At 37.9% G+C, this 18,461-nt stretch overlaps 1 protein-coding gene across 1 annotated transcript in view; it reads right to left on the bottom strand.

Annotated features, from left to right (window-relative positions):
* PDHX (pyruvate dehydrogenase complex component X) overlaps positions 1 to 18,461 on the bottom strand; it is a 62,347-nt gene that overhangs the window by 8,902 nt on the left and 34,984 nt on the right. Inside the window, exons 6-8 of the mRNA XM_008686816.2 lie at positions 11,291 to 11,465; positions 9,560 to 9,707; positions 2,441 to 2,499 (exon numbers count right to left, since the gene is read on the bottom strand). Of these exons, the coding sequence (XP_008685038.1) occupies positions 2,441 to 2,499; positions 9,560 to 9,707; positions 11,291 to 11,465 (382 nt within the window). The remainder of the gene's footprint in view (positions 1 to 2,440; positions 2,500 to 9,559; positions 9,708 to 11,290; positions 11,466 to 18,461) is intronic.

Raw genomic sequence — 18,461 nt, 5'->3', positions numbered from 1 at the left:
AGCGAGCAAAGGGAGAAGGAGAGAAAGAGAATCTTAAGCGGACTCCACACCCAGCGCAGAGCCCGACACGGGGCTCAATCTCACAACCTGAGATCATGACCGGAGCCAAAATCAAGAGACCGACGCTCAGCTGACTGAGCCACCCGGATGCCCCTCTGTTGCACTGCTTTCGACTGCTCTTTCCACTTCTCCATCTCTCCAGGCTCAGCTCATTCATTCAAAGTAATCAAAGATTGTTTATGTCACAATAATGAACAGTGAAGTCCCAAACCCCCAGAAGATTTTAAATTCTTCATAGAGAACACTAAAGTAAAAGAGGAAAAAAAACCCTCCCAAGTGAGGAATATCTGGCAAATAAATGTAATTACAGAACTATGTAACAAAAACCTATGGGAGGTAGCCTCAGCTGTAGTCAGAGGAAAATTCATACTCTTAAGCCTTCTTATTCATATTCATAACTATAATTACACATTCACATTTCCTAACAAAATATTTTCAACCAAAGTCTAATATAATTCTAATCTATTACAATCTAAAGCTAAGGAAATAACGGAAGGAATACATGAGGCAACAATATAAATGGATTGAGAACACAAATATGCAATAATAAAAGCAAAACAGAGTTTAGAACAATGCCAGCATTGAGGATTATAATATTAAAATATTATAAAAAGCAAATTTAAATGACTCTGGGCTAGTAACTTTGGGAATCCAGATGAAATGAGTGATTTTCCTGGGAATATATGTTTCCAAAATTGATTTGAGAAAAAGCTGAAAATTAAACAGCTCAATAATTATGGAGAAAAATGAGCAAGTTGTCAAGGCTCCCTCCTCAAAACAGAACTAGGCTCAGATATTTTTACTGGTGAATCCTATAAAGCTCCAAGAAATAAAAAACCTTTATAATATTGAAATAAGCGCAGAGAAAGGGAAGGGGGGAAGTATTCAAATTCACTTTATAAAGCCACTGATTTAAAAAAAAGAAAAGCCGGACAAAACTAGCACAAAATGTAAATAACCATTATGGCTCCTGATACAAAATTATGAAATGAAATGTAATGACCACTAGAGATGCACTTAAGAACGATTCATAATTAGAAAATCACTAATATAATTCAAAATATTATTTGGTCAAAAGACAAAAGCCATATGAACACTTAGATATGAATGGCTAAGAAAATGCATGACTTTAAAATTCTCTATTACTGTATTGTTCAAGAAGTAAAAATAAATTCCTTATAAATATACATTAAATACAGCACCTAACATGCAGTGATCCAGAAAAATAGCCTAGTCATGGAAAGAAAGGACAGAAAATGGTGCAGAGCAAGACGGCAGGAAGCCTGGGTTTCAGACCTAAATCCAACTCTAGACCCCTGCATCAAACCTGCTCCTCTCCCACTTTCCCCATGTCAGCACGTGGAAAACTTCACTTCTCCCACTGCTTGGGCTAAAGTCCCGGTCCTTACGCTCACACCCCACATCCATTCCATCGACCAATCTTGTTGGCTCTACCTGTGAAATGTATCCCAAATCTCGCCTTCACCCCAGCTTCACCACTAGCTGCCACCTTACCCCAAACCACTGTCCTCATCCACAGCCTCCCAGGAGAGCGCACTGCTGCCCCCTGGAATCCCCGCAGGCTGTGTTCCACAAACCACCAGAACAGTCTCTCCTTTCGCGCCTTATTTAAGTAGGATGTCAGTCCTCTCTCAAAACCCTACAAAGGCTTCCTTCTCCTCACAATAAAATCCCTAGTCCTTCCCATGGCCGCCAAGGCTTCACCCGCTTCAGGGACCTCGCAGCTCCTCCCTCTTTCTTCTGTTTAATCTGCTACCTTCTCTCCTCCAGAAACAGTATCCCCAGCGCCGTGTCTGAATGGCAGTGCCCCTTTCCCCAGCCTTCTGTCTGTGGTTCCCTCTGCCAGGGGCACTCTTCCACCTGATAGCTCTGTGGCTCACACCCTCTCTTCCAGGCCCTGGCTCAGTTACCACCGTGCCAGAGGGGCCTTCCTTGCCTAACTGTGTGCACCATGACACCCCTACTTACTCTGCAGTGGGGTCCGCTTTCTCTTCTCCTCAGCACTTTCACTATCTGACAAATATTGGTCTCTCCCAACTAGACTATAAGCTCCAGGAGAGCAGAAAACATGTCGGCTTTTGTTCACTACTGTTTCCCTAAATGCTTACAACCTACTCAGCACACGACAGGGGATCAGTATTTGCTGAATGAATTGTCTTTATTCTGCTATAATTAGTTGCAAGCCCCACTGATTCTCAGTTTCATCTGTAAAACTGAGGGAGGTAAGATTAAATAATATTTTTAGCAATAAAATCATATAATTTTTGTGACTTAAAAATGACAGTTCTATTTATCATATAAAAATCCCAAGACATGAGACCACTGTAGGAGCCAAAATGATTTGGGGTCTGCTACTTACTTTAAGGGTAACAGCTGCTGCCTTGATGATAAAATCATTCACCGATACTTTAATGTCATCTAAAAGAAAAACAAGCCTATCAAAATTAGCATTCATAATGAAACTTTAACATTGGCCATTATTATCAAACTTGTTCATTAACAAATTACAATGAAAAACATTATAGGTTTTTGTTGTTTGCTTAGTCAGTAAGAGTCCCCTGATTAGAAAAACTTGTTAAATGAGGTCCTGCATAAATAATATTACCCATAAATGTAAAAGATTTACTTCTGGGCCTTGATTACAATTCTTTTAAACTGCTCAGATACCATACATGAGAACTTGAAGGACACATTACAACCATAATTAGAAAGAAAAGAACCAACTCCTATGTCTCTAAAAACACAATGGTCCCTCTACAGTGATTCATTTTTTCTCTCGCCCTTTTCAAATGTCTTTATTCCGCACATGGTTTTTAATACATTGATTATACTAGAACAGTGGTAACATAGTCATTAAAAAAAAAAAGATATCTCTATCGATCTATATGTCTACCTGTATCTAGAGAGAGAAATTTTTTACTAATGGAGTGTATACCAAAAAAATTTAAGACCACCAAGCTGCTTCTTCACTTAACAAAACAGGATATAGCAAAGGCCAAAGATGAAGCAATGCTGGCACAGGTCCTAGTGCGATGAACAAAATGAGGCTTTTCTGTCTAGTTTTACGGTGATTCCATGTGAATCAATTTCCTTTCAGCATACATAATGATTTCAAGATAAAGCTAAGCCCCCCCCCCCCAGAGCTGATCATAATGAAAGCATTTGATTTACACTTTTGCTTTTCCCGGTGGGTAGGAAAGTGTTGAAAAATGTAAACTACACTTGATTCTCTATTGCAAAAGCTTCTAGAAAAAGAATTTAAGATCAAGATCTAGTCAATGGTATGTGGCAAGATACACAGATCCTGTTACTATAGTATCATGGAATTTTACGTTAACAATAGCTCATTCCAAAGGCATGCTGGGGATTTCAGAAAGACAGTAGATAAATTACCATAAATCCAAATACTGCCAAACTGTCATGGTAACCACCACCTGCTCATCCAATTCATAGCTCTTTTAATTCAGACTTCCAGATATAAATATTTTTGTTTGCTTGTTTAAAACCCCTTTAGGAATAGAAATATAAGTAGATTTTCAGTGCTTACGGAATTTTAATGATAACCACATACAAAAGACATGGTCTGCATAAATTCCAATATGTGGACATATTTGTGAACCCATTATGCTTACCTTTCATGTCTCCCTCAACCTCCTTTGCACTTTGTCTAGTATCTATAGGTATCCACAGTGAAGACTTCCCACACCACCCACCAGCTGATGACTCCCTATCTACTGCCGGCGTCCACAGGGTTCACCTAAATTCTCTGCCCTCATTGTATCCAACATTTTGTACTCTGGAGCTGATCACTTTCTTCAACGTGAAACACTTTTTTCTTACTGGCTTCTATGTCACTGTACTTTCCTGTGTTTTCTTCCACTCTTTACACTCACTCATTTTCTGTCCCTTCACCTTAATGGTGTCATCTTCCCAGGCAAGAACTTTCTGTTCCATGGTTTTGATACCACTCATATGGTGATGATTCCTTCAAACGCTACCTCTTATCCTGATGCATCAGGAGCTTCAGACTTATATGTCCAATTTCTCACATGACATTGCTAACAGGTATTGAAAATCAAAAAAGTACAAAGGAGATTTTTTTTTCAAGATCTTTTATTTTTAACTCTTTATTATGAAAATTTTCAAATATATAGTAAGGAGACTGTTGGTGACACTGAGAAGAACGGGAAATAGTTTGTGAGGGAATATTAAATATTCACTTGCATATCATTACAAAACAGTGTAAACATGCTTATAGAATGTTATGTAACTATATAAGAAAGAGGCTTGGCAATAAATAACGTGGGCTCTTTGGAGACCCCCTAGAAACTTCCTAGTTGCAAGGGCATACCAAACTTGGACCACGAAAAGAAACTAAACTAATCCATCTCTCCACTGAAATAGTACTGTTTCCTGCCTTGTGAAAGGAAGAAACCAGGAAAATTACTCCCCTAATGATCTCTATATCATGACTAAGCAAGTACACCTAAAACCAAAAAGGGGAGCTTCCAGGATTAACTTTTTGAATATTGTTAATTTTCTCTGAAGTAATGTTTTCATTTATTTCCTTGAACTTTTAAAAGCTGCCAGGTTGTCTTCATATGAATTCTTCAAAGTCTGTATTTAAACTGAAATATCAGTCCTGTTGTCGCTTAACATGTAGAAAGCCACAAGAGAAGGTTTTTCCCCACTCTAGTAGGCTGGGGGAAAAAGCAGGAGATATTACAAAACCGTAACTTCTCTTGAGTCTATTAGGGAGTCAAGGTTATAAGGCAAAAAAGTGAACTGAACGTCAAGGGTGATGATTCCCCTCTGAAGAAGGACAAACACATGAAATGATTAACCACTGTCAGAGTACGGGCAAGTATGGGACAAAGTACAGGACAATGCGCATGAACAGATGGCGATTATCAGCAGAGAGATGGAAACTCTAAAAAACATTCAGATGGACAGTTAGGGGGAAAAAACATGCAATCAAAGATAAATAATTTTTTGTTAAGCTTCACAGACTAAACATAGCCGAGAAAAGAGTCAGTGACATTGAAGCTAGATCAACAAAAATTATCCAAACAGAAACACAAAGAGAATAAAAGGATGAATAAAAAAAGAATGGGGGATCTAAGAGCTTTGGACAATTCAAACAGTTGAACATTTATAATCAGAGTTCCAAAAAGAAAACACATGGAGCAGAAGATAAAGTGAAAACTAATGGCTAGGAGTTTTCCAAAATTAATGAAAGACAACCACAAATCGAAAAAGCTGAGAGAAACTCAAACACGATAAACACAGTTTGTTTATTTCTGAGAGAGAGAGAGAGAGAACACACATGCAAGCAAGTGTGCAAGGGACTGCACAAGCTGGGGGGGAAGGGCAGAGGGAGAGAGAGAATCCCAGGCAGGCTCCACGCTCAGCACAGAGCTGGACATGGGGCTCGATCTCATGACACTGAGATCATGACCCGAGCCAAAATCAAGAGTCAGACGCTCAACCTACTGAGCCACCCAGGTGCCCCTCATTTTTAAAATTCTTTAAAACACAGTTGATTTGCTAAAGCAAAAAAACATCAAACATGTATACTGGGGCTTACACCATAGGCAGAAATAAAAACATGACAATAAGAGCACAAGGGATAGGAGGGGGAAAATGTAATGTATTGTTGTAAAGTTCTTACATTATACATGAAGAGATGTGATAACAATTTGAAGGTAGACTGTGATAAGTTGAAGAATTATATTGTAAACCTTAAGGAAACCACCACAAAAGAGACGGAGAGAAAGGTAAAATAGAAATAAAATGGAATCAAAAATTAAAAAGTAACCAATCGAAAAAAAGGCAAGAAAACAGGGGAAAAAAAGGAAGACAAAAAAAGGGACAAATAAAAATAAATGACAAAATGGTACAAAGGAAAATAGTACAAAGCAAAAAGAAAGGACAAAATTATTAAATATGAATGGTCTAAATAATTAAAAGAAGGTATAGGATTAGACAAAAAACAAAGAAAAATCACATGCTGTCTGCAAGAAGTCAGTTTAAATATAAAGACATAGATAAGTTAGGAGTAAAAAGATATAAAAACATTAATCAAAGAAAGTTGGAGTAACTGTATCACTATCAGATAAGGAAGGCTTGGGGGTAAGAAAGATTACACTAGGAGTGGACACGGACATCCCATGACAGATCTATTCACCAGGAACACATCAAAACCCTAAATGTGTTATGTGCCTAATAACAGATCTTCAAAACGATGTAAAAACTGACAGAACTCAAAGTGGAAATACATGAATCCATAATTATAACTGCGGGTTTCAACATTCTTCTTCCAAGAATTGACAGAACACACAGGAAATCAGTAAGGATATAAAAGTCATGAACAGTACTACCAGCCAACTTCACCTGACATTTAAAGAACACTCCTCAAAAGTAGAACACACATTCTTTTCAGGGGCACCTGGGTGGCTCAGTTGGTTACGCATCAACTCAATTTCAGCTCAGGTCATGATCTCAGGGTCATGAGTTCGAGCCCCATGTTGGGCTTTGCACTCTACACAGAGTCTGCTTGAGATTCTTTCCCTCTCTTCCTCCCTACCCTTCTGCCCCTCCTCCTGCTTGTGGGCTCTCACTCTCAAAATAAATAAATAGTTTAAAAAAAAAAATAGAGGGGTGCCTGGGTGGTTCAGTTGGTTAAGAAACTGCCTTCAGCTCAGGTCATGGGGACTGGGCCCCCGCATAGGGTTCCCTGCTCAGCAGGGAGCCTGCTTCTCCCTCTCTTTCTGCCCCTCCCCTTGACTCATGTTCTCTCCTTCTCACTCTGCTCTCTCTCAAATAAATAAATAAGTAATCTTAAAAAAAAAAAGCACACACATTCTTTTCAAATACACATGAAACATTCATCGTGATAGACCGTATTACAAGTATAAAATCTCAAAAAATTTAAAAAGATTTCAATCATACAAAGAATGCTCTCGAAGCACAATAGAGTTGAGCAAGAAATCATAAAAGAAAGGCTGAAAAGTCCCCAAATATCTGGAAACTATACTTATACCTCTAAATAATTCATGGATCAAAAGAGATATCACAAGGAAAAATAGAAAACATCTTGAATTGGATGTAAAGAAAAACAAAACACATCAAATTTTGTGGAATTCATCTAAAGCACTGCCAAAAGGGGCCTTAAAAGCCTTATATGGCTCATGTTAGGAATAAGGTTTATTATATTATACTGGTCTCAGCTCAGCTTTCACCTTAAGAAACCAGAAAACAGAAGAGATTAAATTAAACCAAAAGCAAACAGAAAAAAGGAATAAAGGTTAAGAGCAGTAATCAATGAAAAGAAAATTACAGAAACAATGGAGAAAGTTAATGAAATCAAATGCAGATTATCTGAAGAGATCAATAACATTGATAAATCTCCAGCCAGATTGATCAAGAAAGTAAGAAGACACAAACTACTAATATTGAAAAGGAGGACATCACTTCAGATTATATAGATGTTAGAAGTACAATAAGGTAACACTATGAACAGCTTTATGCCAATAATGTAGACCCCCTTATTCATGGTTCTGCTTTCCACAGTTTCAATCACCTGTGGTCAACAGCAGCCCAGAAGCAGATGATCCTCTTGACTTACTATCAGATGGCCAAGAGTAGCCTAACGCTATGTCACAATGCCTACGTCACTACCTCATGTCATCTCATCGTGTAGGCATGTTATCTCACAACATCATGAGAACGGTGAGTACAGTACAATATTTAGAGACACAGAGACCACAGTCACTTAACTTTTATTACAGCATATTGTTATAACTGTTCTATTTTACTACTGTTGTTAATCTCTCACTGTGTCTAATTTTTAAACTAAAGTTTATCATAAGTATTTATGCACAGGAGAAAACACTGTATATACACAGTTTTCTACCATCAGGGGTTGCAGGCACTCACTGGGGGTCCTGGAATACATTCCTGTGGATGAGGGGGGACTACTGTAAATTTCATTACTTACATAACATAAACAAATTGAAAGACAAAACAAAAACTTGAAAGACAAAACTACTAAAGCTCATTCAAGAAGAAACAGGTAAGTTACACTTATTTTTAAAAACTGAATTCATAAATATGGAAGTGGAAAAAACAAACTCCACAACTAAAATCTAGTCTCAGTGACTTAGCTTTTGGTAATAATTAAAGATTAATATACAAAAATTAAAAATTTAAAAATCATAGGCCTAGATAGCTTCAATGGTGAATTCTACCAAAGAATTAAAAAGGAAATAAACCAATTCTACCCAAACTCTTCCATAAATTAAAGGAGAAAGAAACATTTCCCAACTCATTCTGTGATATCTGGTAATAAACCCAGAAAAAAATATCTTTCAAGAAAAGAAAACCACAGGGTTTTCTCATGTGCACAGGTATAATGATTCTTAGCAAAATTTTATTTATTTTTTTAAAAGATTTTTGTTTATTTGACAGAAAGAGAGACACAGCATAAGCAGGGGGAGCGAGAGGGGGAGAAGCAGGCTCCCCACCGAGCAGGGAGCCCAATGCAGGGCTCGATCCCAGGACCCTGGGATCATGACTTGAGCTGAAGATAGACACGAAACCGACTGGGCCACCCAGGTGCCCCAATTCTTAGCAAAATTTTAGAAAATGGGATCGAAACATAGATGAGAAAATTAATGATTAATGCGTTTTTTATGGGTAATACAAGGTTAATTCAACATCTGGAAATCAACCAAAATAACAGAGTGGAAAAGGCAAGATTATCTCAAAAGATGCAGAAAAGCATGTGATAAAATTCAACATCCATTTACGTTTAAGACTCTCAGCAAATTAGGAATATGAATTCCTCAACCTCAAATAAGGAATGTACAAAAAACCTACAACTGATACTAAAGACTGAATGTTTTTCCTAAGATCAAGACCAAGGCAAAAAGTCTGCTTTTACCATTCACCACTGACGCTCATTTTTGAACCAGAGGTCTTAGCCAGTACAATAAAGCAAGAAAATGAAATAAAAACCACACAGATCGGAAAGAAGGAAAACATCAGTTCGTGCTAAAAATTCGTATGTCTCCCAGCAACCTTAGTTTTAACTGATTGCTGGGAGGTACACTGCAAATTTCATAACCTGAAAGTTCACTCTGAAGAAGAAATAAAAATTAAAACTTGTATAAAGCAGAGGGATATCTAAGATATATGTAAAATCTAAAACATTCTTGAATCAGTTTGGGATTTTATACTTTCTAAAACGTTAATAAGGACTGCTTTGTTCAGATATCATACCAAAAAGCATGATTTACTCAGTACTATGAAACCAGTTTGTTTCTTATAGGAAAAGTGAGCCAATTCTTTTCTCTAGCACTAAAATACACCCAGATGGTGAAATTGAAATAAAAAGCTATACAATGTACCTTTACAAGTAAAGGAGTTCACAACAAGTAGCACGTGTATTGTATTAAGTACATTTAACTTTACTAACCTCTGACCAGACTTTGTCTAGCTTTTAAAACGGCTCCAAGGTCACAGTCAGCAGTAGCATATGCATGCGGTACAGTACTCTTGGATTCAGTTAACCTCTTGGCAATCACTCTTCGAATACTGCTAGCAGGGATTTCAGTGAATGTGCCCTGCAAAGACATTGCAATCTGTCTATTAAACCATAAATACGGAAGCGGAAAAAACAAACTCCACAACGAAAATCTATCTCAGTGACTTAGCTTTTGGTAATAATTAAAGATTGATATAGGAAAAGTACTAGTAACAATTCTTAGTGTAAGGAGGGATATAAGAAATCCAGAGATTTAACTTTACAGTACACGACTGCAGAAGATAGTAAAATTCATGTTTTTGTTATTAATGAGTCGTCTTATGTTACTATGTTTAAGATGATCAGAAAGAAATCTCCCAAGTCATGAATAATTCTCCCATGAGTGTGTGTGTGAAACAGAGACAGAGACAGACACACACACACCACCTGGTAAGGAGCTTCTGTTACAAATATCACTTCTTAGTAAAACTCAAAACATACAATAATTCAACAATCTACCAACAGACAATTCTTACTTATAAATGGCATGCAGTAGAAAAAGATAATTCAATATATTGGATGATCTACCAAACTATTTCTATTTTGGTTTATAATTTAAAAAGAAATGATGTATCAGATTTCCTAAAAATTCACATTATAAAGTATAGGTGAGATAATAAAATCTTCCTGTAACTCTACTGTAGCTTTTCCACGCTGTTCCTTGAACCTTTAACAAAAGTAGGATGGACCTTAAACTACATGTAATTCCTTCCTTGTCCTTCGTTCCATTCTGGGACTAGATGACAATCACTTCAGAATAATAACTGAGCAGCTGAAAATACGCCTGATTTCTTAGGAAACTAAAGATTTTATGTTGGCAGAGTACTTGTTCAAATAGAATAAATGCTCTCTATATACCATAAAAATTTCAAAGTCAGGTTTATCTTCTTAATCTGAATAACCTACTTCTTTAAAAATATAGGATTTGATTACACATAAATGTTTTGTAAGGCAGTCATGAATCATGAATTTACACTAAAAATTTTTGTTTCCCATGAAATTTATACTGGTTGCAGCTATTTTAAAATATACTGGAATATATCTCTCCATGAGAAAGCACAGGCTAGGTTTGTGTGTTTAATTTCTAAGTGCCCATTCAGTTTTACATGAACCTGATTATCCTGCATTTCTTCTGATTGGAAGCAAATGACATGAAAGATACTAAGATAAGGCAGTAAAAAGAGGCAAAAATGGAATATTTTGACATTAAAAAAGGGCTGTCACACCACCCGTATCTGAGAAAGAATGTCTGGCAGTGCAGTCTCTCCAGTTCTTCGCAGTGAGACTATCCATTCCCGCAGTCAAAATCAAACAGCCACCGAAGGCGGCCAGTGGCAGCTACCAGTTAACAGTACCCACCCGAGAAAAGCTACATGCAAAGCCCCATAATTTCAGAGCATGCACATATGGCACTGAAGCTGGAAGCGAGCACCATACAAACAAATCGGGTTTGCGCTAGGAGTCTGCAAAACAAAGCATTTGGAGTATGTTTTTCTTTATCACTTTCACCTACTACTAAAATGGATTGGTAGAATCACTTGTAAAAGAGACAGTAATGGTCCCTGTTTTCTTTCTCACTGAAAAATGAAAAAAAAAAAACCAAATCTACTCAAACGGTATTACCGGTACATTAGGTTGTCCAGGAGTTGACAGCGGTGGGATCATCGGCCGTGGATAAGGTGGCGTGGGTATGGCCTGAGCGGGCAGAGGCACTGTGGGAGTGGTTGGAGGGGCTGGGGTGGGTCTGGATTCGGTAATCTTGCCTGTATCTTTCAACTGGACCAGTTTGAGAGCATCCCTGAAGATAAGAGATAGAGAACCATGATTAGCAACGAGGAACAGAACGTTTAGGAAGTGGAGATGAGGTGTGGAGGGAAGGTACTGAACTAGAGAGACGTCAAGGCTAAAATAATACAAAATGAATGTGTGAGTTAAGCAAGCAAATCTTATCTGGTCTGCTGATTCACACTATTCACCCACTACAGTATTTGGACATTTTCAAAAATTAAACAACAATTCAAATTTATCAAAGTATTGCGTGTAGGTATCTTTAAAACGGAAATTAGGTTTTTTGGGGGGGTTATCATCTGGTAGATGAACAATTCATAAATTAAACCATACTCTCATTCTTTATACTTGTCAAATAATTGTCACAGGGCATTCAGAAAATGTCAAGTTTATCACAACATTTATTAGGATATTTACTAAACTACTGGATTTTCTAGCGCAAATGACCTTGTTTATGGATAGGAAATCACACCATTTTGTATTGCTCGATATGTTGTCAGCACCATCTAATGAAATAAACCTGACCCACAGCATCATTCAGAATGAAAGATAACTAAATTAGTAATAGACTTAACTTGCATTAAAGGTATCTTTGGTTTTTAAAAGGATTTAATTAGATTACTACATATATTAAGCTTTTGATCTACACTAAGTTATAGTCGGTATGAAGTAATACATTCTCTTAAACGAAATGGCTTTTTCAAAAATTATATCTGACAATTCAAAAGAACCCTTTCCAAAAACAAAATTTTACATTTTAAAAAATGTTTCTAATCTAAAAAAATCTTAAAAGTTTTACATAATCTAAAAACAACACCATGGTGACACACATTTAAAGGCAAACTACATTCCTTAAACTTCTCAGTTAATAATTTATTATTATTTATCAAAAGAATTATGAGGGGTGAAAACCTAGCATCTGCTGGGCATATTTGAAATGACAATCATCCTCCCCTAAACAAAACCTTTTCTTAGTATCTTATGGCAACATGGTAGGCAGAATTCTGAGTTGGGTGGCTCCAATATTCTTGTATATATAGAATTATTACCTGGTGTACACATGCCACATACTCCTTTGTAAATATGGGTGGCTCTGAGTATGATGGATGGACTCCCATGATTAAGTTACATTACAAGACAAAGGTGATGAATTTTGTGGACATAATTAAGGTCCCAAATCAGCTGACATTAAGTTTATCAAAAAACAAAAGTAAAATTACCCTGTGGGATCAGACATATCAGATAAGCCCTTTAAAAGGAACCAGGAATTTCTGGAAGAAGAGATTTGGATGGAGTGAGAGTCTCCTGTTGGCACTGGAGAAGTGAGCAGGCGTTTGTGAGCGGCCTGTGGAGATGAGCATGGGACACGGACCTGAAGGAGGCCTGTGGGAGTCAGGACTCGTCCTTGGCTAAGAGCCAGCCAGGGGCCAGAGTCTGATAGACAGAGTTCTGACAGACAGAACTGAATTCTGCCAACAACCATGTGAGCCTGGAAGAGGACTCCAACCTACAGAGGAGACCCTAGCCCTGGTTGATCTCAACCTTGTGACTGGAAGCTGAGAATCCAGCCATGCTGGGCCCTGACTTCTGACCTACAGAACTGTTAGATAATAAACAGGTGCTGTTTTAAGCTGCTACGTTTGTAGTAATTTGTTATGCAGTAATAGAAAACTGACCCAGGCAGGCATGTTCCAGCCTGGGGCACATTATTAGAGGAATCCCCCCATGTGTACTGATACCGCTTTTAGGAAGGAGAGTCCATGCTTTATATCTGGTCCAAAAAGGGGTGCATGGAGTTAACACTGAGTACGACTAACTTACTTGTTTCAAAATTAAAGAGCTGACGTTTAACAAGAGAGGTCAGACTGAGAACTCTTAAATGTTTTACCATCTTAGGTCCCTAATAAGCACTGAAAGTGGGAGTAAAAGTGAGAAAATGAGACTCTTAGCCTGTATTGTGCTTATGTTCATTACATAATCTTACAGCGGCCCTGTGAGGGAGGTATTATTACTCCCCATCCATCAATGAGTAAGTAGGCCCAGAGAGGTCAAATTCCAAGTCTAAGTCGGCATTTCTCAAGCACCCACTCTATTCCAGGTGTTGAGGATACAGGGTTCAACAAGACACTTTGTTCCGCAGGACAGTCTATCTGAGTCAGGCAAACAAATGACAGATAGGGATGTGCTATGAAGAAAATAAAGCAGAATAATGACAGGAGTGACAGGCGAGAGGAGGGGTTCTTTGAAAAGAGGATGGATGGTCAGGGAAGGCCTGAGGACGTGGTATTTGTGTGGAATGATGTGAAGGAGCACGCTGCAAGAAGAGCTGGGGAAAGCATGTTTCTAGGCAGGGAAAATACAGCTGCTTCTAACAACAGAAGGCAGGCCAGTGTGGAAAGAGCAGTGAATGAGGAGGAGAGGGGGAAAGATGAAGCCAGGGCTGGCATCAAACCCAGGTGTGGCCAGCTCCAGAGCCGGTGCATTTTCTACTACTTTTCTCATACCTGTGCACACAGTATGCACATATAAACCAAGGCAGGGTCAGAATAATTTTTTCTCATGTGAACAGACTAGGATAGAATCCCGTACATCTCAGATTAACAGCAAGTCTGCGACTGAATGACAAAATGTGATCTACCTAATCGAACGCTAAATATAAGACCTGACCATGGCCTCCAACCCATCACACAAAAAGCAGCATGGGTATAACTGGAGGCAGAGCTGGTTCTCAGAGCATGTGCCACAACACGGTGATGGGAACAGAAAGAACGAGGGCGAAGAGGAGGTGTGTGGCCTAGGGAATGACCTTATATATTGTTGAGGCTTTTGACAACAAGCTTACTTCTCTTTGGAAGTTAACTTTTAATTTACTTATATTCATAACCAAAAGCACCATTTTCCAGTTAATTATGATAACATTTACATGGAAGTAAGTGGCTGCCAATATCTTTTCTGGGGATTTATGCCATGAGCCAAAGCCCTAGCCAGATAAATAAAAGTATGAGCACTGAGGGGCACCTGGGTGGCTCAGTCGGCTGAGCACCCAACTCCTGATTTCAGCTCAGGTCATAATCTCAGGGTCGTGGGCTCGAGCCCCATGTTGGGTTCCGCGTTCAGCGGAGAGTCTGCTTAAGGATTCTCTCCCTCTGCCACTCCCCCCACTTACTTGCACGCGCTCTCTCTCCAAAATAAAATAAGTAATAAAATATTTTTAAAATGTGCATTGATATATAATAAGGCCTTCTGTTGATTCAGAAAAAAATGCCTTCAATAAAAGATATTTAGCTTTTAAGAGTTCTTATAAGTCACAGCCTAAATTACCGTCACTTTTCATTATATAAGGTAATTGAATACATCTAACAAAACCTATTACTAATCTGGGTTCTATATCAAAGTTTAGCATCAGAGTGACAGGTCTAAAACACATCTGTTTCTTTATACGGGGATCACCAGTTTACTCTCAGGCATCAGTTAAAAACAAACAAACAAAAATAACGATTGACGATAAAGACTGTAATAGTAATGCCTGAATATGTCTATTTAAGATTGGTCACACTAGACTGACACATTTTTATTTCACTGTCAGCATAACTAATACTATTTTATCAAGAAATAGGCAATTTAGTTTCATTCTTGTAGTAATTAAGATTCTTGGGTAAAACGGCTCTTGGTAAAGAATAAAAGTAAGGAGAAGTCATTAATCATAACCAAGTAAACACGACATCAACTCTGGCCACTGCTTCACAGTGAACTTGTACTGCTGATTTTACACTTCCACACCTCATAAAGTATAAATGTTAATTATTGTTTAGTAACAGCCAACTATTTAGTTTCTATAATGCAGAGAATGCTTTTAATGATTTTTGTCCATGAAATAATGAAGCCAATTCTACTTGAAGAATTAGGTGGGCATTAAAAGCTCTAAAAATTAGGAGAAAACAAATACGCCACACACTTCTGCACAAAGGCAGAAGAAACCCTGGTAGTCCACTCAGGGCAGAACCTTCTCTACTAGGATCCCTTAAAGAATAATTCTTTCGGGTGGGCTATGACTTAGTCTTAAAAAGAAATACCACTGCAAACTTGCTAGACACTCACCTGTCACACCTATCCGAGTTTTGATGCTGTGATATGAATACAAACATTAACTACCGCTACGATTTAAGACACAGATATACAAAAGATGTTAGGTTACAGGCAAAGAACTTAAATGTATTCTGTCTCTAACTATGGCCCCAGCACTAGCTTTCCTAAAATAGTTACATACACAGGCAAAGTCAAGTCTATATGCTTTTGCACAACATACATTCTGAGCAATATGTTTGGGCAATATGTTTGCTCTACTGCAACATTTAAAACAGCAACCCTAACAGTGAGGATTTACTTCATAAACACAATGGATCAGAGGCACTTCCTCAGCAGCTGGAACTGATTTTTCTATTCTCCTTGCATTTTTAGTTGACAATGGAAGAAGGAAGGATGTCCCTCCAAATTTCAAGACTTTGTGCTAAGGTATTTTGGGGGAAGCTGAACCTGCAATTTTTCAATCTTATCAGAAGATGACATTTCTGTGCCCACCCCCATCCCCCCTCGCAGGGGACAAGGAAACTATACCCAAACAGGGTTGCCTGAGTATGGGCGTGGCAGAATACAAACTCTTAACAACAGAGAACAAAGGGATGGTTACCAGAGAGGAGGTGGATAGAGGGATGAGTGAAATAGATGAAGCGGATTAAGAGGACACTTTTTTTGATGACCACTGAGTAATATACAGAATTACTGAATCACTCTATTGTACACCTGAAACGAATGTAACACTGTATGTTAGCTCTACTGGAATTAAAATAAATTTTTAAAAAAGAAAAAAAAAAAAGAAGATGACATTTCTGTAGGAGACAGCAAGTCAAGGTTTTTTTTCAAAGTCCACCTTAATATTAACCTTAAAACACAGGCATCTTTAGTAGCATACGAAGCAAAAATCTTAAATAATACGTGCCTTCATGATCGATTTTTCTCATGAAATCTTTTGTAATATGTCAGATTTTTGAAGACCAAAGGTTGACTCTCTTATGGTGCGGAGTTAAAGAATAAGGACAGAATAGAGAACCGGAAATTAGGAGGAGGAAGATGACAAAAATATTAAAAATGTAACTATTTTAATAGTGCTTCTATTCTATATTCTAACTATGCTTTAATAGTGCTTCTATTAAGACAATACCATTTCGTTTTCTTTAATAAATACTACATTACAGTTATAACTTCAATTCAGGCTTAAAAAAAGTGCTATTTGTTCATCATATGTATAGTAAGCACATATGGAAAGAGAAGGGAGAAAGGAAGAAAGGGCTATTTCATTCCTCTGCTGCCACAGCGCTGAACTGCCTTCTCTAAGTATCACCTAATAATGGACTTCGAAAGATTTTTCTCGGATCACACCTTCCTTATTTTTATCCAGCTCCTAAATATCCTCCAACACAAGAAAAGTTGCCTTCTAAAAGTGTACCTCCTGATTATCTCAATTATAACTACTGCACTACTACCTACCAAACCTCCCTCTCCAGTTCCAAACTGTCTCCTGCAAGTAACCTTCACCTCCCTGATCCTGATGCCTGCGGGCTTGTCAGCAGCACTGAAGACAGGCTTCAGAGCTAAACATCACTCACTCCACCAAGACAAACACTTTCCCAAAGCCCTTACTTGTATTTATGGAGTCAAAATTTCATTATTCAGTCCAGAATCCCAAATTAATTCCTTCATTCATTGCTATCCTGGTCCCTGCTCCCCCTTCAATCCTTTATGAAAGCTACTGGATTCTGTCCTTTACAACACTGTCTCGATCAGTAATCTCCCTTCTACTTCCACCTACATTCAAGCATTTTTTATCTTTTACCTGAATTACTTTCTAAGCTTATTAATTTATCTCCTAACCTCAAGTTTTTTTTTGCTCCAAAGTATCTTCTACAAATTTGCAAAATTAATCCTTCTAAGGTACAGCTATGATTACTTTACCAAAGATTTCACCAAATCTTGATCAATGATTAATGAATGAAATATAGACTCTTGGTCCTATCCCTCAGAAACATAGGTAAATCTACTTGGCTATAAAGAAAGTTGCTTTATCCTATTTTTACGGAGAGTTTACTAAAACATAGACTGGTAGATTAATAAAATCAAGGTACATATAGTAGGATGGATGTGGGGGGAAAACTAGGTTTAACTGGCTATAAGGATACTTAATTTTGACATTTTATGGCTAAGTGAAACTTTTTAAGTCCTTTAACTAAAACTTCACAGTCTAGGATACTACTTTTCAGTCATGGGTCAGGACAGCTGATCTCCAGCTCATGTAGTATGACAGGACTCACAGTATGTGTTTAAGAGAACCACATACACATGTCTGATGAACAAACCAATAAGGCTGTAATGTAGGTAAATGAGGCTACCTAAAAATTAAACCTGGATTGCTCGCCAAAAAAGAAATGCCCCCAAATAAACCAATGCTTCATTTTTTTAAGGATTATTTATTTATTTATTTATTTATTTAAAATGAAAGAGAAGATGAGTACCAGTGGGGGGGCAGAGGAGCAGAGGGAGAGGAAGAAGCAGACTCCTCGGTGAGAAGGGAGCCGGATGCGGGACTTGATCCCAGGACCCCGGGATCATGACTTGAGCCTAAGGCAGACGCTTAACCAACTGAGCCACCCAGGCGTCCTAAACCAATGCTTTAATGAAGAGTAAAATAAGCCAATGGAAAAAAAAAAAAAGAAATGTCCCTTGATCCAGCACTGTGACTTCATATTCATAACTTTGTTCATCTCAACTTAAAAAATTTTAGCCAATATTACTGATAACTTTTTATCAACAGTAAATGGGGAATAAGCATATTGCTTTAAAATGTTAATTCAATTTGAAGAACTTATTATTACTGACAAAAGAAATGTAATACAGGGGTGCCTGGGTGGTGCAGTTGGTTAAGCACCCAACTCTTGGTTTCAGCTCAGGTCAT

Source organism: Ursus maritimus, unplaced genomic scaffold (genome assembly GCF_017311325.1).
Source record: "Ursus maritimus isolate PB19 unplaced genomic scaffold, ASM1731132v1 scaffold_23, whole genome shotgun sequence".
Lineage (NCBI taxonomy): Eukaryota > Metazoa > Chordata > Mammalia > Carnivora > Ursidae > Ursus > Ursus maritimus.
The sequence above is the reverse complement of the archived record's forward strand: the minus strand, read 5'-3'. Positions and strand labels throughout refer to the sequence as shown.